The 22,411-nt window shown below is 59.6% G+C and overlaps 1 protein-coding gene across 4 annotated transcripts in view; it reads right to left on the bottom strand.

The window, feature by feature from the left end:
• Positions 1 to 411: 411 nt before the first annotated feature.
• ZC3H7B (zinc finger CCCH-type containing 7B) overlaps positions 412 to 22,411 on the bottom strand; it is a 53,534-nt gene continuing 31,534 nt past the window's right edge. For 2 of the 4 annotated variants that reach the window (XM_027107778.1, XM_027107779.1), the window contains exons 8-23: positions 20,172 to 20,214; positions 19,330 to 19,523; positions 18,629 to 18,950; positions 17,702 to 17,772; positions 16,800 to 16,899; positions 14,820 to 14,981; positions 12,979 to 13,184; positions 11,864 to 11,964; positions 10,711 to 10,892; positions 8,324 to 8,409; positions 4,842 to 4,975; positions 4,627 to 4,732; positions 4,379 to 4,487; positions 4,014 to 4,147; positions 3,716 to 3,879; positions 412 to 3,356 (exon numbers count right to left, since the gene is read on the bottom strand). In XM_027107778.1, coding sequence (XP_026963579.1) covers positions 3,110 to 3,356; positions 3,716 to 3,879; positions 4,014 to 4,147; positions 4,379 to 4,487; positions 4,627 to 4,732; positions 4,842 to 4,975; positions 8,324 to 8,409; positions 10,711 to 10,892; positions 11,864 to 11,964; positions 12,979 to 13,184; positions 14,820 to 14,981; positions 16,800 to 16,899; positions 17,702 to 17,772; positions 18,629 to 18,950; positions 19,330 to 19,523; positions 20,172 to 20,214 — 2,361 coding nt within the window. In that variant the 3' untranslated portion in view covers positions 412 to 3,109. The remainder of the gene's footprint in view (positions 3,357 to 3,715; positions 3,880 to 4,013; positions 4,148 to 4,378; positions 4,488 to 4,626; positions 4,733 to 4,841; positions 4,976 to 8,323; positions 8,410 to 10,710; positions 10,893 to 11,863; positions 11,965 to 12,978; positions 13,185 to 14,819; positions 14,982 to 16,799; positions 16,900 to 17,701; positions 17,773 to 18,628; positions 18,951 to 19,329; positions 19,524 to 20,171; positions 20,215 to 22,411) is intronic. The other 2 variants (XM_027107776.1, XM_027107780.1) reach the window with 1 other exon arrangement.

Below are 22,411 nucleotides of genomic sequence, written 5' to 3'. Positions count from 1 at the left end.
GGTTGCAGTTGGGATCACATTCCAAAGCATGTCATAGCCCCCTACCTTTCTGGAAAAGCCATACCCAGAAAGGGCACAGAGACAGCCCTCTGGAACCCAGGACAGTGCACACAGTAAAAGCAGGGAAGTGTGGGTACAGGTGGAAAGCCCCACACGGAAGGCCATGAGCCCCCTGACCACTGGGGCCACCTGTGCAGAGCACAACTTGTCCCTGCCAGTGAGGCACTGCGTGAGCCGGGGTCAGCTGGGCTGCCCTGTTTACACAAGGACACAGACCTTCTGCCCCTCACCCCTCGGAATGTCTGCCTTGGGGCATGCGCTGCGCCAGCCAGCTCTGCCCCATGAGTAAAGAGAGGCCCAGGTCCCCGCACAAGCGCCGGGAAGCAAGGAACAGGAGCAACACCTCAGGGACAGAGGTCAAAGTGCACACATTTATTTTCTAGAACAAAGGCTAAAAGAAGGAAATTTCTTTCATTTTATTTTAAGAAGGACAAAAATTGTTATTAAAACATCTACATTATTATCAAGATACTAGACCTTATGAATATTTAATATTAAAGTGTGGTATTCTTAAATTTTTTAATACACAGACATTTTTAAAGGACCATTAAATTTATCACTGCCCAGCTGAGAAACGCAGCATCCCTCTTTGCCCCATCCCAAAGGGACACTCACATCAAGGGTGCCTGTCCCCCCTCACCATATTTGCCGTGATGTCTTGTCCCTGCCTGCCGCCGGGAGACACAGGCCCGATCCAACTCTCTGAGCCTCTCCGAGTCACAAGTGAAATAATCACACTCATCATTCAAAGTGTGCTGTGCCACGCCTCTACTTCCTACTCCCTGCCTGCCCCTCGCTTTCTTCCAAGCCTGCGGGGGAGCCAGCTCTGGCCAAGCCAGGGAGCACCACATCCCAAGGCCCCTGCAGGGATAACAGGATGGAGAAGAAAAATCCGGATTCTAATCCTATTCTTTTGGGTGGGAGACAAAAACCAATCCTTTTCCTTCCCCGAGCACTCGTGCTCTCTCCCCACTAGGCTGGGGTGGTCTGGACGCCATCAGGCGGAGCTGGGCCCAGGCAGGGGCCGCTTCTGCCCCCGCTGCCCATATCACCTCTGACCCCTCGCTCCAGTCCCTCAGTCCTTCCAAATGGCATGATGACCCTGAAAGTCCCTCCTCATTATGCCAGGATGGCTGCATTTTCCGGCCAAATTCTTTATCTTTAGCCCTCATTAGGAGTGATTCCTCGGATACCACACACATATGTAATATTATATAGAGCGATATATTTAATACCTGTGTATATATGCATCACGGGGGCGACATATATACACACTAAAAACAAGGCTGGTGACGACAGACTGCAACAGCACGGATCAGGGAAAACAAGTGTCATCAACATTCACGGCCACAGGCCCCACCTTGGGTCTCTCCTCCCCTCCAGCCACACCACCAGCACCCAAACTCCGCAGTGCTGGCCTGCTGGGGGAAGGGGCAGGGAGAGGAAAGGATGCATGCCACAATTATCAGGAAAAGGTTGGGCAGTGGCAGCGAGAAGAACAGGGTTCTCTGCGGCCCAGGGTGCCCGCCATCATCTCAACGCACACTCGAAATGCTTGTTTAAGGAGAAATAAAGCGTATTCCATTCTCTCTGTCTCACCCTCCCACCAACTCCAGCCTCGATCCCCAGCTCCTTCCGGGGGGCCCCACCCCTTGTGCCAATAGTGTGGGGCGTTCTGGAATGTCTAGGGAACCAGGGGAGGCTGGGTCTGCCCACAAGGGGTGGGATGGAGAGGAGGGGGTGCACGCAGACACGTCAGACGAGAGGGATGGGAGAGGGCTGGGGGGGGGCAGGGGTTGGGGGTCAACTGGGGTCCCAGGCAGCTGGCAGGGTCGGGACCAGGGAGGGGCTGGGATGGATGGTCCTAATCGTATGTCTGGGTCTAGGGGAGAAAGGGAAAGGACTCTTCTGAGTTCCCAAGAAAGAGGGGCTGTGTCCGATCCTGGAGTAGCCCATGCTGCCCACGGTCAAGTTTCCCTTCTCTCCATGTCCCCTGACCGCCCACCCTCCCAATCCCCCCAGTACCTCGTGCAGAACCTGAGCCCATGGGTGCCCTGCCAGGTACCACCTCTCTGGGAGCGGCCATGGGGAAGTGACCTTTGCTGCTATACTCCTTAGGACCATCCTCAGAGGGGACTGTCCCTCTACAGGGCGCTGACACAACCAACCCCTGGGCGGTGCTGCCAGGATCCCAGCTGATTCAGAGACTGTCACATCCCTGCCAAGAGCCTGGAGGCTCCAGCTGATAACTGGCCCTGAGTCTTGTGACCGCAGTTTGCATTCCAGCTCTACCGTGCTGTGGGCTGGAGATGCTGGGTAGAGAACTCCTTCCTTCTAGGCCTGTTTTTCTATCTGCAAAATGGGGGTCTGGGCTGGGTCATCTCTGAAGCCTCTGACGACCTACAATCTACATTCAGCGGCCCACAAAGGAGAGGGGCTGGGCTGGTGGTCTCACCAGAGAGCCACGCTCCTTGGTCAGGCTCCAGAGATCATGTAGCCCAGCCTCTCCCACTCTTCCAACCAGAGGGGAAACTGAGGCCCCAGAGGGTAAGTGACTTGTACAGTATCCCCAGTCCAACCTGGGCCTGCATTTTAAAGCTGGGTGGGGCCTCCTGCCCTCTGTTCTATCCTGATCTGCCCCCAGGGGAGGTGGGGAGGGGTGAGGGTGGGGCAGGGGGAAGGACCCTTCTGCTGCAGATTCAAGTGGGGACCCCACGCTCCCCAGCCCTGAGCGCTGGGCCCCCTTTAGGAGTAGACGGAAGTTAAAGCTGTAGGCTGAAGCTGGAGGGGTCAACCAGGCCCCTCCCTCCGCAACCAGGAGAGCCGGGGTGGGGGAGGGGAGGACCTGCCCAGGGCTTCAGCAGGATGAGGACCCTGGGACCGAGTGGGGCTGCAGCTCGTGCACCTGGGTATGCACTGGGGCAGTGGGGGCAGAGAGGATGGCTGGGGGCCCCAGCCCCAGCCCTGGCCTGCCCCGGCCCTCCTATCAGGCGCTCCGTGCCCACCCCTGCCCCCGATCCTAGGACTTCACCCACGGCCAGGAGCTGGTCTACTCCCCAGTGATGGAGGCAGCAGCAGGGGCTTCTGGGGCGGCACCAGTGGCATTCCCGTCCTCCTGCAGCAGGAAGTTGTATTTTCCAAAGTCGTCATCCCGTGGGCACAGGAGCATGTCCTTGCGGGCCTTGGCCAGCTTCTGCTTCAGCACCTCGCGCCGGTCCAGCCACTCGTTGAGCTCCTCCTGCCCGTGAGCGCAGCGGCACTTGTCCCCGTCCGGGCAGGCCTTGCCCTTCTGGAGCCTGTGGGCGGCAGGAGGCTCACTGCCCGAGCCCTGTGCCCTTTCCTCCACGGGCTGCCGGACATGGGGCCGGCCACTCCGCCTCCCCCGACAAGCCTCTCCCCATGCAGCATCAGGCCCGGGGAAAGCGGGCGTGGCCTGGCCTTCCCGAGGATCTGATGCCCGGCTGCAGGGGACGGGTCCCCACCTCCAACGCCACTCCGCCCCACTCCTGGGTCCTCACACCCAGGAGCAGCTGTCTTTCTGGACATCCCCACCCCGCCTTATGCCACCTCCAGGCCAAGTGGAGCCAGAGCTGGCCGTGGCCTCCGCCTCTTCAGGCCACCCCACAGCCCGCCCGGCCCTGCCCTCCGGGGGCACCTTTCGCAGAGCCGGAACTCGCCCATGGGGAAGCGGTAGGCCCAGCCACTAGCGTCGCTGTCAGACGTGAAGACCTTCTCCTTGTGCTTCTCAGACTGGATGTGCTGCTGCCACTGCTTCTTGCTGTTGCTGTTCTTGCCGCAGAGCCAGCAGTGGTAACCCATCTGGGGACACAGCCACCGTGGGCGCCTGCTCCTCCCACCTGTGCCGGGACCACTTCCCCCAGGGAGGCTGAGCCCCTCCGCACAGCCGTTCCGGGTCAGGCTCGGACCGGGGCCCCCAGGGGATGGGGTGTTACCATGATGTCGGCGTAGTCCGTGGGCATCTGGATCTGCTTCTCCCCCTCCCGAGAGCTGATGGGCGTCCCTTCCCCCGGCTTCCCTGGGTTGTGCTTCTTCAGCCACATGTCGTAGGTCTGTTGCATGTCCAGGACTGGTGGGCAGTAGGGGATGCAGGGCCTGGTGAGAGGGGACTCTCCCGCTACTCTGTCCCACGACCCCTGTGGGACCCCTGCTGCTGGGCTGCCCGGTCAACTGGAGACCCAGAGAGGGCTCAGCCCGGTGCAGCCGGAGTGGGGCCCGGGTGGCCAAGCGAGGCTCAGCAGGTGCGCTTGGGCCTGCCGACGAGGGGGGTGTCCGGGTCAGCCCCGCCCTGCCCACTCACTCTTGTTCTCCTTCATGAACGTCCACATGTCCCTCTCCTCCGGGCTGTGCGCGAAGGAGCAGTTCCCCACGTACTGGCACTTGCGGCCGTTCTGCGCATGGATGCAGAGCTGCAGGGCAGGCATGGGGAGACCCTGCTGAGTCCCGCCGGACTGTGTCACTGCCCCGCCAGCGGGCAAGCCCTCCTGGAGCCCCACGGCCCCATATCCGAGGTCCCGCTGCCACCCTGCATCCCACCGCAGCGCTCACATCGTATTGCTGTGGGAAGTTGCGAATGGACGGCAGTGGCCTCACCGACACCCACTTCCTCTTGGCCTTGGACATCACCAGGAGGACCCGCCGCTCCTTGGTCCAGCTGCAGGATAGAGCAGGCTGTGTGACCTCCACAGAGAGCCCGGCTTCCTCGCCTGTGGTGCTTAGGTGGTCCCCACCCTGCCCGTGCCCCCGCCCGGCACCTGGCTCACCAGTGCCGGGCCTTGGCGCTGCAGTACTTGAGGTCCTTGTCAGGCTCCACCACCTGCCCGTTCCTCCAGCACTGGCCACACACAAACTTCATCTGCAGGTCAAAGGTGCTAGGCCCATGGGTCCGCGGGGCACCCTGCGGAGGAGAAGCGCTGATGAAGCCGCAGGCACCAGGCTGAGGCCCCGGGGTCTGATATACAGGTGGCCTCCGGGAGCACCAGGGCCACCTGGAGCCTGTGGGCTGGTCCATTACCACTTGGTGGTGGGAAGTGACCCCCTAACTCCAGGCCCATGGCCTCTCAGGGTGGGAGCCAGGCCTTGGACTCCTGATGGAGCGCTCTCTGCCGTAACTGGCTATTTCCCGCAGGCCTGCTTGCTGGAGCTGCTGGCGTGTCCCTGGGCACAGCATTCGACCTCACATCTCCCTGCTTTTGCACATGCTGTTCCCTCTGCCTGGAATGCCCTTCTCCATTCTTCATCAGGCTTGTTCTGAAAACTTTCAAAACCCAGCTCAGGCACTACCTCCTTCAGGAAGCTTTCCCTGAAGCTCTCCTAGGTGGCAGCTGCCCATCCTATGGGCCCCCGTAGTACCTGAATTACCTCATGTTGACTGACTCATCTAGTTATGAGGGCCAGGCCTGGTGGAGAGCAGAGCCTAGAAGGTGGGATGCACCCGCAGAGGGTGGGGATGGAGGAGGCTGCCTCAGGTGGTGGGACAGACATCTGGGCAGCCCTGGACTCTCGAAGACCCCACCATGTTCACTCCCCGTCCTCTGCCTCAGCCCTTCCTCTGCAGGCAGGAGGGCCTGCTCTTCTGCACCCCTGCCTGGGAAAGGGTGGGGGGGTGAGAGGCAGAAAAAGTGCCCACCCAGCCTTGTCTCCGGCCACCTGCAACCCCCTCGCCCAGCTGTGCTGGCCACCCTGCTGTCCCTCCTGCTAGCTAGAGCCTTCCCATCCTCCCTGGAGCCTCAGATGTGGAGTTACCCCTCCGCTCTTCCTCCTCTGACACAGGAGTACCCGTGTCCTCGGCACTGCCTAGCCCAGGGCCTCCCCTGAGCAGCAGGGGGCTCTCACTTTGTTGGGTGCCAATTGACCCCTGGCTGGGAGACTTGCGGCCTGGCTCAGCCCCAGGATAGTACACATCCAGACAACAAAGTAAAATCCTGCCTCTGTAACTGGGACACGGCCTGGCTAAAGCAGACAGGAGGCTTATCCGTGTCACTATAGACTTCTAGACGTTCCACTGATTCTCACAGAAGCGTAAGAAGGCCCATTTCACGGGTGAGGTAAGTGGGGTCCGGAGGGGTGCTGTGGTTTAGCCACTGCTCTAGGGAACAGCCATGCCGGTCCACTGAGCTTCCTTTTCACAACTGCACAGACTCGACAGCCCTGGGGGCGGTAGGGGTCATTCCCATTTGACTGAGCAGAAGCAGAGGCTCAGAGAGGTTACTAACCCCGCCACGGGTAAGTGGCCCAAGGATAGGGACCTGGTGCGAGGCAGGGGCTCATGCTTTTCTGTAGGACGGCACAGCTGCACCATGGGCACCAGGCACGAGCAGCTTCTACCCTGGCACCCTGTCCTTGGCCTCACACGGCCACGGGCCCCACCCTCTGACGGCAAGCAAGCAAGATGCCTCATGCCTGGGCCACAGCCAGGTCCGGCACAGAAGTCCCATTCCTGAGCCAGGCCTGACAGTGGCGTCTTGGGTGGGCAGGATGCAGGGGGGTCAGGGGGATAGGAGGTGGTGAAGACTCAGTGTTCTGTCTTTAGCAGATGACGCTGCAGGTCCAGCCTGAGCCCCACACTGCTTCTCAGCCAGGCTCCTGGCCAGGAGCAAAAATAAACCATGTGGTGGTTGGGGAAGAGGACTGAACAGGAGAGGGGCAGAGGACGGGAGCAACTAGGAAGAGGGGAGAAGAAAAAGGACCAGGAACGAGGTGGGTAGGGAGACAGGGGGAAGGCCAAGGGGGCCGAGCAGCCCTGTCTGCCAGACTGGCCCAGGCCTACCCCACCGGCCAGCCTGCGCTGCTCCCTGGCTCACTGCCACACCCAGGCAGGCCTCAAGAGGGACCAGAGGCCCAGGCTTCTCCCAAGGTGACCAGTGCGTGGGCCTGGTATGGTGAGGGCGTCATCCCTCGTGTGTGGATGGCGAGAGGCCTCACCTCACATTCACTGTCTCCTGGGCCCTGAGACCACCCTTCCATTCCCACTGTCACCTAAAGTTACAGGGATCCCCACCTCCTGGGGAGGGTGTGAGGATCAGGGACGACGGGGGCCCCGTGCAGAGCAGGGACTCGGCAAGCTGTAGCTAGCTCCTGTGAGCCTCACACCCGCCCCAGGAGGGGGCAGGCAGGATTATGATCCCCATTTCATATGAGGAACCCTAGGGGTGATGGGGATGGTGCAGGTGGGGAGGGAGCTGAGCGAGCTCTAGACAAGCTGTCAGAGAACCCGGGACCTACTCCGCTCCGTGCACCCCGGGCAAGTCTCTAGCGTGTTCTGAGCCTCAGTCTTCCCGCCTGCAAACGCTACTGCACCCCAGCTCACATCCTCAGGACCAGGGTAAGGATCCAGAGGGGTGGGAGGTGATACAAGCAGTGGTGGAAAAGGTTGAGGAATACCAGGACATTTACATGGTCTCCAAGGACCTCCCTGGAAGATATTCATTAATTACAAAGGAGGAAAGGGTAACTTCATAGTAGAGAAAGCTTTACTGTGGAGGCACCTTTAATCAAGTTACCAAGGTATCGCTGGTGAAGGGACAGATGGAGATGACGTGTCTGCCCCATCAGACAATCCCAAAGGGATGGGCCTTTTACAAAACAACTGCCTCTTCAAAAATGCCAATGTCACGAAAGACAAAGAAAGACTGAGGAACTGCTCTAGATTAAAGGCGATTAAAGACACTACAAATGAATGCAGTGTGTTGCTGGGATTTGGGGAGGATTCACAAAATCTGAATAATAGCACACCACGATTTGGATAAGTCCACCAATGTGAATTTTGTGATGTTGATAACTGTACTGTGGTTATTATGTAAGAAAGTGTCCTTATATTTACTTACTTATTTATTTATTTTTTGGCCACGTGGGATCTTTGTTCCCCGACCGGGGATCGAACCTGCGCACCCTGCATTGGAAGCGTGGTGTCTTAACCACTGGACGGTCAGGGAAGTCCTTATTTTTACACTAAAGTTTTTAGGGGTAATGGGGCATCACGTCTACAACTTACTCCCTAGTGGTTCAGAAAAGTATATTTCTGTAAATAAATGTGTATGTGTGTACGTACACACGCATACACACAGGACAAAGTGAGTGTGGAAAGCAGTAAAATGTTAACATCTGGGGAATCCAGAAAAAGGTATACACAAATTCTTCATACTCTCCTACAATTTCCTGGTAAATAAATTATGTCCAGGTAAAGGGATGGGGGATGGCCCTCGTGGGGGCTGACCTCACCCCCACGGCCAGCCCGGGGTCTTACCAAGCTGCTGCTGGCCTTCCCTGCGTGTGCCTCCACCTGCTGCCAGTATTTCTTGGATTCCTGGACAATGTCTTCGTGGGTCATGCCTGGTGAGGGGGGAGCAGACACAGCGTCCCTGGAGCTCAGTGAGGAGAAAGGCAGGGGGTCTGCAAGGTGCTGGTGCCACCCCAGGCCCAGGGAGGAGCCCCACTCCCCAGTTAGGCCGTGGAAAGATGAGGGGAACAGGGAAACCACTCATCCTGTCTGGACCTGTTGGTTCATCTGCAGTTGGGAACAGAGGCCTGCTCCAGGCTCACACAGAGAATAAAATGCAGGAGCAAGATGTGGGCTCGGCAGCATGGCAGGGGCCTCTCCGCACCCACGCCAGTGGCCCTGTCCCTCGGGCCAGCTGCTCAGCCCCCTCCCTTGGCCTCCGCCTCCCTCAGTGGGGCCTCAAGCCTGACCCCTGCTTGGCAGCCTCTAGCGTGCTGGTTCTTAAGGCTCTGTGCCCGGCCCGGCCCGGCTCCCCAGATCACCGAGGGGCCAGGGCCCTTCACTGCCAGTCGGCAAAGGGCAAATACCCAAACCTTGTGGCCCAGACCCTCCCAATCTGACTGTGGACACTGCGCCCACCTCTTCCATGAGGCCCACCCTCCTCCCGACCCCTTACGGCCTTCTAGTCCCTCTTCCAGAGCTGATTTAGTTTCGGCCTGTCCTATGGTTACTGCTGCCCCGTGGCCACTCGCCATCAGGGGCTTACTCTGGGCCAGGCATGTGCTTGACATCCATCCTCTTGCTGATGGATGTACCTCTAGCCCAGGGCTCTCCCATGACCTTGCAGACCCCCCCACGTGGCTGCCTGCTCAACCTCTCCACTTGAAGTCCAACAGGCAGCTCAGACTCCCCACGTCCCACACGAGCCCTGATGTGATCCCCCCAACCTATTCCTCCTGCAGCCTCCCCTCCTCAGAACACGGCAACCCCACTGGGGTCGACCAGATGCCGTCCTTCGTCTCATACTTCATATCTGGTCCATCAGCTCCCGTTGGCTCCACCATCAAAACACACCCAGAATCTCATCACTTCTACCACTTCCACCCGCTGCCACCCTGACTTGAGCCACACCCTCCCAGGTCTCCCTCCATCTGCCCTTGGCCCCTGACTTCTCCACGCAGCAGCCAGAGCAACTTCTTCAAGACACCGATCAGGTCATACAACTCCACCTACTCAACCCCTACCCCCAAACCCTGCACACCGTATTTATTTATTTTTTTTGCGGTACATGGGCCTCTCCCGTTGTGGAGCACAGGCTCCGGATGCGCAGGCTCAGCGGCCACAGCTCACGGGCCCAGCCGCTCCACAGCACGTGGGATCCTCCTGGACCGGGGCACGAACCCGTGTCCCCCGCATCGGCAGGCGGACTCTCAACCACTGCACCACCAGGGAAGCCCTGCACACCGTATTTAGAACAACCCCAACTATTTCTATGTACCATCTAGAGGTTTTTTCACACTCAGGTCCCTGCCAACCTCTTAGGCCTCATCTCTGACACGCCCCCCTGCCCCCCAGGGGTAAGCTGCTCTGCCCTCACATCCCCACATACAGAAGGACATCCTTCCTTCTGTACCAAGCTTGCTGCTGCCTCAGGGCCTCCAGCCTTGCTGTTCCCTCTGCCTGGAATGCTCTCCCTGCCCTTCCTTGGTCAAATGTCACCTCCTCCGAGAGGCCTTCCCAGACTATCTTATCCCAAATGCCCCCTCCCCGAGTCCCTCTCCATCCTATTGCCTGCTTTACTTTCTTCACAGAACTGATGCACATCTGAAATTCTATCACCCTATTTCATCAGCTCGAAGAAGACAACGATTGTTAGACACGCCATTATTTTATGTTACACACACACACAACAATGCCGCTAGGCAGACGATGACAGGCGTGGGGCACAGTGTGCACCCCAGAGCAGATGGACGTAGGGCCTGGTACCTCCCCGTCAGACTGTCTGCCTTGCCCTCGCGTACACACACCAGGGCCCCGACTCGTTTTTGCTCAAGCCCCTGACAGCGCAGGTGCTCAGGGAGTCCCATTAGGTGAGCAAGTAAGCGAGCGGCTTTCCACCTCCTCATTCCTGAGGCCGAGCTGACATCACCCCCTCACAGAGGACCAGTGGAGGCTCAGTGAGGGGCCGCTGATGACCAGATCCCCCAGGTGGCCCGCGGGGCTCTGCCTCCCTCCCCCTCTCCCCACGTGTCCCCGTGGCAGTGCCACACAGGGAGAAACCCAGGGTCTTCTGGGCCCGCAAGCTCCCTGATGCAGAGCCTGCGCATCCTGTGACGTCCAGGAAGCACCGGCTCCTCTGCAGCCCCACAGCCCGGCACTGCCCTCCTCTGAACTGTGCAGCCCCTCGCCCTCACCTGAGTACTGCTGCAGCAGCCAGACTTTGAGCTCTATGAAGCTGTGGGCGAAGTGGCAGCTGTCCTCCCGCAGGCAGCCGTAGCGCACCTCGTGGCGGCACACGTCGAACTGGAAGTGCTCCTGGAACTGGCGGACCTTGGAGTACTTGAGGGAGGTGGAGCGGACGATGTGCACCAGGCACCTGGCGGGCGGGATGGGGGGCGCACAATGCAGTCCGCATGCCGCCCATTCCCGGTCGGGGCCCCCTCCCCAGGGTCAGTGCCGTTCACCCACGGAAGGGGCTCCTCCGTGGGTGCCTCCCCCTATTAACTGCTGGCACAGGAGGGAAGAGGTGGGGGTCCTACGCTCAGGCAGTTCTGGTTTGGGCCTCAGCTGTGTGCCCCTCTCCTGGCCTTGACCTGCGGACAGCTCAAAGCCGCAGCTGCCAGCAGGAGGAGGGCACCAGACCCCACCTGCTGCGAGGCTGGGAGAAGGGGGCATCTCTCTCAGGTTCCCCAGCTCGATGCTCCAGAGCTGGTCCTGCACCCGGAGGAATAATAATTGAGTTATCTCCTCTGGGCTGGGAATTTTAATTACCTTCATAGCAACCCTAGGAGACTGGGATCATCATTCACTTTATGGATGAGGAAACCAAGGGTCACAGTGGCCAGAGGACATAAAACAGACCATTGTCCAAGCTGGGATTTGGACCCAACTCTGTCTGACCTCAGGGCCGGGGCTCCATCAGCCATGCTGGGGCACAGCCAAGGGGAGTCAGAGGGAGCGCAGGTGGGTGCCGGAGTCCACCCAGCCCCTCCCACTCCCTGTCCAACACCCATGCCGGGACAGTGGAGGGTGCTGGATGGGAGTCAGGGATGTGGCTCCCACCTGCCGGCGGAGTAAGCTGCTTCCAAGCCTCAGCTTTCTCATCTGTTCCTCAGAGACACTCCTCCCCATGGGACTGCCGAGATCATTAAAATACCCAACAGAATGCTTGGAATATAGAAGATGCTCAATAAATGTGGTTCTGTCCTTTCCAGGTGGATGCTGGACCTGAGTCCCAAATCCTACCCCTTGCCTTGACATCCTAGGCCCACCCTCTGCTCCCCAGGGGGACTCTGCACCCGCCCCACCCCAGGCCTGGCCACGGGTCCGGCTGTGGGTCCCACTCACTTGTTGTTATAGAAGCTATGCTTGGCGGCCAGGTTGGAGCAGACAGACGGAGAGTCCTTCGTGCCTTTGCTGATGATCCGGGGTTTACTGTCAAAGCAGATCTGCCCAGGGAGGGGGTGGGCTGGGATCCAGCACGGCCACCCAGGAGGGACAGGGTCCCTGCAAGCCCTGCCCTGCGTCAGGGGAGTGAGGACGGGAATCCCAGGGTCTGTGGTCCCCACCTCTCTGATCCCACCACTCCAAACGCCTGGGGCAGGGGTTACTCCATATCTCTGAGTCTCAGTTTCCTCAACTGTAACCTGGGGAAAACCACACCTGCTCTGTCCCACAGCTTCACTGTGAAGCTGGAAAAAGATCTAATATAACTTCAGGTCCTTTGTAAAGTATAGGCAGCCACCAGGCTGTGGGCTGTGATCCCCTAAAGGGAGAGGGCAGCCCACCTGCTCTAAGAGTCGGAGGGAAGCGCCGGCTGTGTGATGGATGGGGGCTGGCCAAGCAGCACCAAACCCTGCCAGCAACCTGGACCCAGCACCCTCACTTCATGGAGATGGACCTGACACCGTCCCTGCCCTCATCACACTATGCCTGGGTGGGGAGGCAGGGGGCCAGCAGCGTCTTCCGAGACAGCTTTGGGGAGGAAATGAACAGCTTGGTGGGGCTGCTGGGATCAGAGCTGAGCCTCAGAGGGTCCAAGACGTAGACACACAGGGAGGGCACCCCACGGAGAGGGCACAGCGTGGACACAGGCAGGGAAGTGGGCGGAAAGGTGCAGTGGGCATTGAAGCCAGCACAGCTGGACGAGGGGGCATGGGGCGGGTCGGGATGAGCTCCTAGAGCACCTGAGTCTGGCCTACGACGGCAGGAAGCAAAGAGCAGATGTGGTTACTTCTCTTTCTGGCCTCAGTTTCCAGCTCCGAACAATGAGGGGACTGGATAGGATCTGGGCTCTAGCGCGATGGGAGCATATGGGTCTAACTTTCTGAAACTCCCAGGACCTGTGGATTCTAAGGTCAGGCCTCCAAAACCCGTGGGTCCCAGGGCCGAGAGTCCACGGTGGAGCCCGCGGGAGCCCCTCCCCAGCCCCGTCTGTGAATCGACCGTGGAGGGGCTGGTACCTCACAGAGGAACGTGAAGATGCCCTGGTGCTCCTTGAGGAGCTTGGCGATGGTGAGGCTGCCGCGCTTGACGCCCCCCAGCGGGTCGAAGAGCAGGTCGCGGTTGAGGGTGCCCTTCCGCTCCTCCGTCCACACGTCGATCTCCTCCTGATGGTAGGCGAAGGTGCAGTTATCCCCGTACTTACAGTCCTGCTTGTTAATCATGTCTGCAAAGAGGCAACAGGACACACGTTCCGCCAGGCGGGATGGCAGCCCACAGCACCCCCGGTGGGGCCTGCGGAGCAGGAAGGCTTGGCAGGGGTGGAGCGGCGGAGCTCAGGGAAAGCGCTTCCCAGGCCAGGCCCTTCTTTGTTCTACACTTGGGTGTGGGGGCCAGATCTGCACCTTCCCGTGCAAAGCATGGCGGTCGCCGTGGCTCCACCACCCCACAAGGCTGCCTGGTATGGGTCAGGCAAGATGACAGGTGGGAAAAGGGCTTTGTAGACATATACAAGCCGTTTTATCATTATTATTATTATTCTGCACCAGGAAAATATACCACTGGTTCAGGAAGGCATGGGCCTTGGGGTCCAGCAGACTTGGGCTGGGATCCCGTTATTCCTGAGCCTTAGCTGTCTGTCCATAAACAGAGAACACGGTTGTTGTGTGGATTAAGTGAAACAATAAATAAAACTCCTGGGGGCCAGGGAGCAGGGAAGGCAGCAGGTTTATAATTCAGAGACCCGCCATTTCCTGGGGGTGGGAACTGTTTTTCTTTCTTTTTCTCCCTCCCTCACCCTCTTTCTAAGTCTGCCCCATTCCAGCCCCCTGCCAAGCTTGCAGGCACACGAGGACAAGCAGGCCGGATGGCCAGGTGACCTCACAGACTGCTCTGCACTGCGACCAGCTCCACACCCAGTGGGGAGGTCTGCAGGGAAGGGCTTCCCAAGATCCAGGTGCTGCTTGAAGGAGGAGCAGAGGATGACCAAGTTCAAAGGGCACAGCATGTGCAAAGGAGTCAGGGTTCAGCGTATCTGGGGAATGCTTAGGGCAGACGGGGACTTGTAGGCCTCGTAGAATTGGGACTCCATCCACGCTGGCCAGGGCATGGCTGGCGGGGGCCTGCGAGCTCAGAAATGACAAGTCTTTAAGATCCACCTGGGCAGACAAAGAGCTGATCCAGAAAGCCTGGGTGGGCTACTGCCACGGGCTGGGTCGGGGGACAAAGGCGGAGCCTGGAGCGGACTCCCAAAGTCTCCTTCCTCACCCAGAGCTGTCATGAGGATGTGTGATGGTGGGTACAGAAGGGCGACACTATAGAACACTTAACAGTATCAAGACTGTTTATGTCCTGCTGTGCAGACTGCACCGAGATGCTTGGTTGGGGAGTAGAAGAAAGCAAATGAGGTACCTGCCAAATGTCCACTAAATGTCAACCAAATGACATGAGCCAGAAGTGAGGAAAATGACAACAACCTATTAAATTTTAAAAGCTAGTATTTATCAAGCCCTCACTGTGGGCCAGTCCCCAGTGATTTACATGGATTCTCTCTCCATATCCTTCCAACAGCCCTTTGGGACCCTGCAGTGTAACAGAAACTAGCTCTCCGTGAACCACCTGAGCCTTGCACCCGGGAGCGCATTCTGCTGGTGAGGCCCCAGCTTGAGCGTAACATCCAAACACTCCCACCTGTCTGTGGAGCTGGTCAGGGCAGGAGCTGCTCGATCTGAGATGGGACTCCCTCCTTCATGGACCACACCTGTCTGTCTACCTGTCTGCCTGTGATGAGAAGCAGAGCTGCGGCCGGGCGTGAGAAGCTGGGCCTGGGCCGTGCCACCTGCCCCTGCTGCAGCCCACCCACCTTTGCACAGGTAGTAGGAGCCCACGAAGCTGGTCTTGGTTGGCCGGGGCCGGATCCGCTTCCAGGTCTGGTCCTCGGAGCTCCGGAGGCGGCCGAGCAGGATGTCCCGCTTGCACTTGTGCTCAAGGCCCTCACGGTAGGTGTAGTCGCCCGCCCTGGGGCCTGTGGGGGCAGGGAGGACAGGGACTGGTTCCGGAAGCAGAACTGAAGGGTGACAGCCAACGGGCCCGAGCAATGGGGACTGGCCGCCCTGCTGCCTAAAAGCCCGCCTCCTTCCCCTGGGCCTCCTGCCAGCTCCTGCCATCTCTTCCCTGCCATATGCTCCCTGGGGACAGGGGGCTTGGGCAGAGGGGAGCCCCTTTTCAGCACCCACCCCCTTTCCACCACCACCCCGACTCTACAGTGAGCCTGACCACTTCAGTGTTTCTTTGGAACAAATGATGAAGACAGTGCCTGGCAGAGAGCAGGCTCTGTCCCTGTCTTTTCCTGCCCCGGAAAAGCGCTGCCAGACTCAGCCTCCCTCCCCTGCTCCTGTGCCTCTTCCCTGGTGCTCTCAAATCTTCTGACCAAAGGCCTCCTCTCCCCAACAATGGGGTGGGGGGGTCTCCCCAAAGAGACCAAGAGGACCAAGGTCCCTTGTGGGGACCCACGTGACGTGGCTGGGCCAGCACCAGGTGTGCAGTGGCTCTGCTTCCCCAGCACAGGGGGCAGCGAGCAGTGGGCGTGCGGATCGGGGAGGCTGGTGTGGTCTGCAAGGAAGAAACTTCCTCACGGGCATAGCCACCCAGCGAGACGGCGCTCTGCTGCCCATCCGCACGGGGCCGCGGGCTTTGGCAGGACGGCTCTGTCAGGGGTGACATGCGTGTGACATGCGTGACATGCGTGTCCTGTCAACGTCAGCACCTCTGAGAGGGAGAACTCTAGACTGGTAAGATCTGTAACCCTGAGATACCAAGAGAATATTCTAAAATGTCGGAACTATGGGATTCTGGCAAATGAAATACTGCAAGTCTTAGAGTCTAGAATTCTGAAATTCTGGGACTTCCCTGGTGGCGCAGTGGTTAAGAATCCGTCTGCCAATGCGGGGGACACAGGTTCGAGCCCTGGTCCGGGAGGATCCCACATGTCGCGAAGCAACTAAGCCCGTGCGACACAACTACTGAGCCTGCGCGCTAGAGCCCGTGAGCCACAACTACTGAGCCCACAAGCCTACAGCCCGTGCTCCGCAACAAGAGAAGCCACCGCAATGAGAAGCCCGCGCACCACAATGAAGAGTAGCCCCCGCTCTCTGCAACTAGATAAAGCCCGCGCACAGCAACAAAGACCCAACGCAGCCAAAAAAAATAAATTCGAAAAAAAAAAAAAAGATGATTCTAGAATTCTGAAATTCTAGGTGTGCTGAAAAGTGTCTACCAACACTGGGCATCTACTTTGAATTGCTCCTACAGTCTCCCTTGGATTTGAGGGCTGGAAGCCTAGGAAGTACATTTCCCAGACTCCTCTGCCCTCTGCGTTCTAGGCAAGGTTTGAATTCACCCAGCAAGAGGTGGACGGAGAGGATGTGCACAGAGGTGCAGGCCGCCTTTCCTCGGCAGATGTGTTTTCGCAGCAGCCAGCTGGACCCTGCCTTCCTCAGCCTCTGGGCTGTGGGGTGGCCGTGATGCTGGCCAGCAATCCCGGCAGCCCCCTGGGCTCTGTGTGAGAGCGGCGGACCCTGGCTTCTGGGCTTCAGTTTGTGGAGAAGTAGCCCAAAGGCCCGGTGGAATCTCTGGGCTTCCACTCCTCTAGGCTTTCTGGCAGTTTTCAAAGTCCCCGCCTCCCACATGACATCCCTGTCTGCTCGGAGTAGCTGGTGGGGCTTCTGTCTTCCCATGCTTATCTCTGACTGGTACACTGGGATTCTGTCATTCTGGGATTCTACACTCCTGAGATTCCCGGCATCTCTGGGCAGAGGGGTGGAGTATGAAGGTGTGACCTTACCTGTTTTGGGGTAGCAGAGCTGGCACGCCTGCTTGAACTCGTGGGTGGCAGCCAAGGGGTTCTTGATGAGCAAGGCGGTGTTGGGCATGGAAGGCTCTGGCTGTGACAGGGGGAGGTTGGCCATTTGGGGCGCTGGACGATGGCCGGTGCCACCAGAACCAGCCTGGGCACCAGAGGCTGGGGAGCACTGTGACATCCCCCAATCCCACCCAAGAGCAGAACTGCAGCCCAGGACCCTCCCTCTTCCTCCACCCTCCCAGCTGGGCAGCCCCTTGTAACATGATCCAAGAATCCAGCAGGATTAGATCAGCCTAGTGGCGATGCACGGGTGACAGTGACCTTGGCCCAGAATCTTTCCTTGAGTTAAAACCCAACATGAAAGTGGAGAAGCAAGAGTGGCCCTGATTGGGGCCTAAGCACAGGCCCTCCCCCACTCCCATCCTTTCTCCGAAGCCCCCAAGGCATCAACAGATGGGGAAGACGGCAAAACTCAGAGAGGTTAGGTGGCTTCCCCAGGGCCACACAGCTAGTGTCTAGGCCAAGGCCAGAGTACAGGCCGCCTAAGCCCTGGTCAAGCGCTCTCCTCAACTCAAACCTGGCTGAGTCCTGAGACCGCGGATGTTACTGACCCTGGAGAGGTTACTTAACTCCTCTGAGCCTTGATGTCCGATTTGGCCAGACAAGGGCGGGTGGTACCCTCTGCTCACCCTCCCAGCACATGGCTGGGCCAGGAAGGATTTGGAAGGGCTGGGAAGAGACCATCTCTGGCCAGTCCGCTCTTGGCCTCCTTGGGGGATGCAGCACCTTATCCCACGCTGAGGGCTCACCCCTGACTCTGGAGACCACAACCACTTCCCCTCCGTCCCCCGGAGAGCACGAGGTACCTGCGCACCGATTCTCACCGAGTCACTCACCGAGGGGGCTGGTCTCTGAGTACCGCTCAGGGGACGATGGTCCTGTGAGTCGGCTTCCTCTGGGCAAGAAGACACAGGGGTCACCTGCCCTGCTCTGAAGGGCAGAAGGACCCTCCGAGGACTTTCTCTTCCGTATTTCTAACTAGGAGAAGCCATCCAGGCCACACATCCTCTCCCATTTGGGCCACCGCCCGGGGACAGAGAAATGTCTCAGCCTGGGCGTGTCCACCCTGTGCTTACACCTTCTGCACCCCCATAGCCCCCGGGAGAAAGCCCGAGCTCCTCAGCTTGGCTCGCGGGTCCGGTGAGACTAGCCTCAGGCCTTCAAGGCCCCCAACCCACTCCCCCTCCGGCCAGCTCCTCTGCTCATCCGCCAGGCCCTCTATTGCTAGGCCTGTGTCGCACTGCTTCCTCTGCCAGCACATGACCCTGCTCAGCTATCACCTCCTCCAGGAAGTCTCTGTGAAGCCCATCTGTGCCCCCTGCAGCCCCACGCACCCCACTCGGCAGTGAGCGCCCTGAGCGAGGTCCGACTGTCGGAAGGCCGACCCTGCAGAGGCCCAGGCGGGTCTGTTTCCTCACGGGGTCCCTAGGCCAGAGCGGTGTTGGAGGGGCCCACGACCTGGCACCCCCTCCCCCAGCCTCAGGACCATCCGCGCACCCATCTGGTGAACCCAGGGCCCTGGAAGGCTGGGTGAAGAGCACCACACTGCGAGCCTGGAATCCTGGACTACCCCAGCCCTGCTCTTTGACCTTGAACAAGACACGCAGCCCCTCAGGCCTCAGCCCCGCGCTGTGCTGAGCACTGCAGGAGACACAAAGCCGGAAGACGTGGCCCCAGACCACGAGGCAGAACAAGAGTTATAGTCCCAACTGCACAGGGGGTGGGGGTGAGCGTGCCCCTCCAGGCCTCACCCATGAAGGAGCTGGGCTTGTCCAGGGAGCCACGGGTCGACCCGAAGCTGTCGAGGGTGTCCAGTCGGGTCTCCGAGTACGGCAGCAGGTCCAGGGAGTCCAGCGCCGAGCCTGGCGGGTCGAGGGCATCCAGCACCGAGGCAGCCAGCTTCTTGGAGGGGTCCATGACGAGGCCGAAGGAGGCAGGGGGCAGTGGGCTGGAGACGGGGATGGAGCCGCCCACCACAGGTGGCAGCAGCGGGGTCCCGCCGGGGAACACGGGTATCAGCTGGGGCAACTCGCTGGGCACGCCGCTGCCAGGCAGGCCGCCCTGCACCAGAGACTGCAAGGTGGGAACAGAGGGAGGAGTGGGAGGGGCTGGAGAACGCGAGTGCCCAGGCTTGGGCAGGCCCAGGTGAGGCTCCCCACCTCACCCCGCCCCGCCCACCTCGCCCCCCCCCCGCCCCCGCCTGGTGGCCTCAGTCCCCACCTGTCCCACAGGTGGAGCCACAGGGATCTTTACAGTCCCTTCTGGACCCACGTTCTGCACTTTTGTGTTTCTATCCAGAGCGAGTCCCTCCCCTACCCCCGAGGCCTCAGTTTCTGCAACTGCGATGTGAGATGGGGCCTTCCCTCCCCCCGACACGGGACGTAAGGATGGATGTGATGGGGTCCCGGCGGGGAGAAGGGTTCCGGGAAGAGGAGGGGGCAGCACGGCTCACCAGCGAGTCCAGGAGGGTGTCCAGCTCCGGACCGAAGACGTCCCCATCGGAGAAGTCATCCAGACTCTCGGTGCCGGGGAGGGCCCCGCTGCTGCTGTCCAGGGGGGCCAGCAGGTCCAGAACGTGAGGGAAGAGGGGCATGGGGGGTGGGGAGGGGAGGGGGGCCGGGGAGCCTCGCAGGTCCATGTAGCAGTCTGTGGATGGGGGTGGGCTCAGTAGCTGCAGGGGGTCCTGCTTGGTGGGAGTTGGGGGTGGTGTCCTAGGGCCTGAGGTCCGCCTCCAACACCTTCCCCCCTTTCCCTGGCTTCCACCAGGAGCCCTGCCTGCCCTGCTGGCCTGACCCCATCGGGGGAGGCTAGGCCGTAGCGAAGGGAGGCCCCATGGGGTGGGAGAGGGGCCTTTTCGTTCTGCAGTGTTCCTCTGATGGGCCTGGTCAGTGCCTGAATAGCCCACCTCTGGGGTATGCAATGCCCTCTCTCAAGGACACTTTTAAAATGTGACCCCTCCTGGAAGCCAGTGAGGAAGAGAAAGGGAGAGGAGGACTTGGGGAAAGGTGGACTCCCGGCAGGGGGTAGGGCCACTGCTACCCCACTGAGGCAGCCCCTCACCCTCCCAGGCTGGAGGGACGCTCTTCCCGCCCTGCAGGGGAGTCTGTTTTCCTGAACCCACTATTCTTTCATGCTTCAGGTAGTCCCCAGGGCAGGGAGCCCCCAGGAGCCCTGTCTACAGGGCCGGGGATGGCAGGTGCTTGACCCATCTGACCTCCCGGGGTCTTGGCAGGGAGGGGCTGAGCTCTCCCCAGGGCCCATCTCCACCCCGTCCCCTCAGGTCAGGGACACTACCTGTTTCGATGTCATCTATGGACCCCAATCCATTGGAAGATCCCTGTGGAGAAGAGGACAGGGCAGGTCAGACAGACACAGGCTGGGAAGGCCACGGTGCCCGGCCCTCAAGGCCCCTCCCCAAGTGACTACTGCTGATGCTAATTAACCAGGGGGCTGGATGGGCACAGGCCAGAGGCAGGGGGAGTGGGGTCAGACAAGCCTCACATCTGCCCCTTGCCGGAATGCCCTCAGGGGAAGGGATATAACCTCTGAACTCCGTTTCCTCACCCATCAAGGGAGGTGTTGTACAGAGCCCTCCACGCGTGTTCCAGGCAGGGAGAGTTCGCAGCTCAAAGCTGCAAGTGCCGCTCCTGGATCACCAGGGTCCCCTCCCCCAGTTACAGCCCCAGGCTGAGCCAGCCCAGGTGGGATCCCACTGCCACCCGTGGACCTTCTGTTGGAGGGAAAGCTGGGCCCAAGCTCGCCCTATGGCCTTGCCAAGCTCCTCATCCCCTCTGGGCCCGTTTCCTTATCCGTAAAGTGAGGATGATACAGTCATCCACCTTCTACTGTAAAAAGGATGAGATCGGGACTTCCCTGGTGGCGCAGTGGTTAAGAGTCCGCCTGCCAATGCAGGGGACATGGGTTCGAGCCCTGATCCAGGAAGACCCCACATGCCGCAGAGCAACTAAGCCCATGCGCCACAACTACTGAGCCCACGTGCTACAACTACTGAAGCCCGTGCGCCTAGAGCCCGTGCTCCACAACAAAGAGAAGCCACCGCAATGAGAAGCCCGTGCACTGCACCAAGGAGTAGCCCCTGCTCGCCGCAACTAGAGAAAGCCCGTGCACAGCAACGAAGACTCAACACAGCCATAAATAAATAAATAATTTTTTTAAAAAAAGGATGAGATCACTTGACATTTGTACAGAGCTTAGAACTGTGCCTGACACACAGGAAGTGCTGTGTTTGTTAAACGCGTAGCATCGAATTTTAAATCCAAGCCACCAGGAGGTTGGCCTGGGTAAACTAGTGTTCTCGTTCACTGGCCTCCACGTTTGGCCCGAGTGGACTCGCCTGGCTCGTGTCTAGCTCTGGGCTGTGGCGTGCACTTCCCCACCTGCCTGCATGCCTTTGTGCGAGCTGCTCCCTCCTCTCCACCTGCCCCAATCCTGCCAGCCTGGCTCTGTGACATCCAAGGTGAGACTGAAGCCAAGGCTGCCTCAGGCTCTGTCTGGTCCTAGAACTCACAGCCCTCCTTTTTTTTTTTCTTTTTTTTTGTGGTACGCGGGCCTCTCACTGTTGTGGCCTCTCCCGTTGCGGAGCACAGGCTCCGGACACGCAGGCTCAGCAGCCATGGCTCACGGGCCCAGCCGCTCCGCGGCATGTGGGATCTTCCCGGACCAGGGCACGAACCTGTGTCCCCGGCATTGGCAGGCAGACCCACTGCCACGCACGGCACCATCTGTGGTCCCCTGGCTGCAGACTCCGTGGACACCGAGGGTTGGCCCTTGTGGAGCTGGGCATTCCACCCACATCTGCTGTGGCCCTTTGGCCATGGTCATTTAGTCATTCAACAAAGATCTTCCGAGCATCTGCTGTACGTGCCCAGTGCCACTCTGCTTGCTGTGATGAGCAGCTGACACACTACGCACCCCCTCGCTGCCCGCAAGGACCGGCAGGCAGGCTCCCTGTCCCTGGTCCCGGAAGAGACCTGTGAGCTGGCTGGAGGGAAGGGGTGCGAGGACTGGCCTTGCCTCGGGCACCACCGCCCTTATCCCATCCGCACAACCACCCTGGGAACCGGGCACAACTGTCATCTCCCTTGTACAGAGGGGACCTAAGGCTAGGACATGACGTCATTTCCTCTAGGTCACGCCATCAGTGAGAGGACCCCCAAGTCTCCGCTCTCAAGTGAGCTCACTACGGAGCCAAGGGGATGGGTGTGCACACATCGTCTGGCGCGTGAGGAGACGATGGTGAGGACAGAGAGGGACGTTGGAAGCAGACCATAGAGTGGCCTGAATGTCAGGCTACAGTATCCGGATGTGATTGATAACAGTACTTTTAAACAGATACTTTATTATTATTATTTATTTATTTATTTTTTCTGTACATGGGCCTCTCACTGTTGTGGCCTCTCCCGTTGCGGAGCACAGGCTCTGGACACACAGGCTCAGCGGCCATGGCTCACGGGCCCAGCCGCTCCGCGGCATGTGGGATCTTCCCGGACCGGGGCACGAACCCGCGTCCCCTG

Source organism: Aethalodelphis obliquidens, unplaced genomic scaffold (genome assembly GCF_003676395.1).
Source record: "Aethalodelphis obliquidens isolate GAN/ISIS:26980383/991018 unplaced genomic scaffold, ASM367639v1 scaffold8, whole genome shotgun sequence".
NCBI classification, from domain to species: Eukaryota; Metazoa; Chordata; class Mammalia; order Artiodactyla; family Delphinidae; genus Aethalodelphis; species Aethalodelphis obliquidens.
This window is presented reverse-complemented; position numbering and strand designations above follow the sequence as displayed.